Below are 1,677 nucleotides of genomic sequence, written 5' to 3' on the forward strand. Positions count from 1 at the left end.
GGGGGAAACTCCCACTAGGTTTATATCTGGGACTCTCCACCATTTGACCTTAGAACTGAAGAAGCTTCTCGGATGAGAGGTGAAACGTCTTCAAGTAACTTAAAGAAGTCCAGACGCTTTTCTTTGCAAGCTCCTTTGACTACGATGACCTAGATGACTGAGAACCTTCACAGACATTGTAGCTTTGTTTTATAGTATAGTTAAACTTGATTGTATCAGTTTATTTATTCTTTCCACTTAAATCACTTTTTTTGGTTTCATTTATGTAAAACTATAATAAAAAATGTGATTGGAGTGGAGAGGTCAGCTGACTGTGTGATTAAACCTTCAGGGCTACAAGATGGATGACCTGCTGACCTCCTACATCAGCCAAATGTTGACCACCATGAACAAGCACCGGTCAGGGCGGGGCCACAGCAAGTGAACTTCTTACTGGCAGGAGGCCACTGAGCTCATCCGCCTCTTACGTCCTATTGGCCAGCACTGCAGCTGGGGGCGGACTTTTACCAGCCACCTTTGGAGGATGAGCCGCAGTCCTTCTGCTAGCTCAGAAGGGTCAAAGTTCACCTGGGAGAGTTCGAATGCTAGCGGCAGCAGCGACCCCGGCGAAGGCCCCAGCAACAATTACCACTACAGCTATGATGAAGACGAGCCGTCCAGTGAGGATGACTACCTCTGAACTGTCCTTTCTGACTGCGTCACCTTAAGAAGACGCTGTTATCGTCAGGTCTGAGCCTTAAGTACACACTGCAGTGACCCTGAACATGACCCTGTATTAGCACTTTATGCTAACCTGACTTCTAATTGAGCATTTTTACATATTAGCATAGCAACACGCTAATGCGCCAGACTGCTGTAAGGGGATATTTGACTGTTAACAGGGTTTGTGCAGGTTTTAGAGAGCATTAATAAAGCCTCTTACTTTTGCCTGATGTTTACGATATCACGTGTTTCAGATGTCACACCTGTGGGGACCCCCTGCCTCCTTATAAGCTCATCAAATCCATCCATTAAAGTTCACTTGTACATGTTTAGGTCAAACTAATGTCAAACTTTACATGTTTTAATACATACACAGATAATAAATTATTTTAGGCCATTTCTTGCTGATTCCTTTTGTTTCTTCAGCACTTTCACAAATAATTTGATGAACTCTGCAGACATCTAAATTACCCCAGAAGGAGTTAAAATGCACAAACATTCAGCTGAGACATGAGGCTGAAGAGTCAGAACTCATCAAACTGAGGCTGATTTTAAAAAGTAGCTCAGAGTGTAGAAAAAGATTATCTGAGATCACAAAAACCATCCAGCCTGAGAGCGTAAAAACAGCGTAGTCTTTTAAAGACGTATATTTTCTCATCTCTCACTGAGTAAATGTTTGTTCTTTGAATTACTCGATCCGTCCATCTTATCCAGATGACTAAATAGCAGTAGTTTCATATTGCAGCATTAACAGGAACTTACATTTCAGTAAATTTAACATCAATGATTTTCAAACTGATATTAAACTGTATATAAATTTTTAATAAAAGGGCTAAAAAGGTCTTAAATTTAGCTGGTAACTCTGTAAATACCCTGAAACACACATTTGTCATCCGTTAGTTTCATGTGTGTAAATTAGAGCCTTACAGCAGATTTAGTGATTTTTGTTTTTTGAGCATCTTGAAATACTCAAAG

The 1,677-nt window shown here is 40.7% G+C and overlaps 1 protein-coding gene across 1 annotated transcript in view; it reads left to right on the top strand.

Moving 5' to 3' along the window:
- Nucleotides 1–1,677, top strand: part of LOC102210123 (unconventional myosin-VIIa) — a 49,053-nt gene extending 47,376 nt beyond the window's left edge. Inside the window, exon 48 of the mRNA XM_005753787.1 lies at nt 332–1,677. Within this exon, the coding sequence (XP_005753844.1) occupies nt 332–424 (93 nt within the window). The 3' untranslated portion in view covers nt 425–1,677. The remainder of the gene's footprint in view (nt 1–331) is intronic.

The sequence above is a fragment of the Pundamilia nyererei genome, unplaced genomic scaffold (genome assembly GCF_000239375.1).
Source record: "Pundamilia nyererei isolate P.nyererei 1_Seehausen unplaced genomic scaffold, PunNye1.0 scaffold00463, whole genome shotgun sequence".
In the NCBI taxonomy this organism is placed as follows: domain Eukaryota; kingdom Metazoa; phylum Chordata; class Actinopteri; order Cichliformes; family Cichlidae; genus Pundamilia; species Pundamilia nyererei.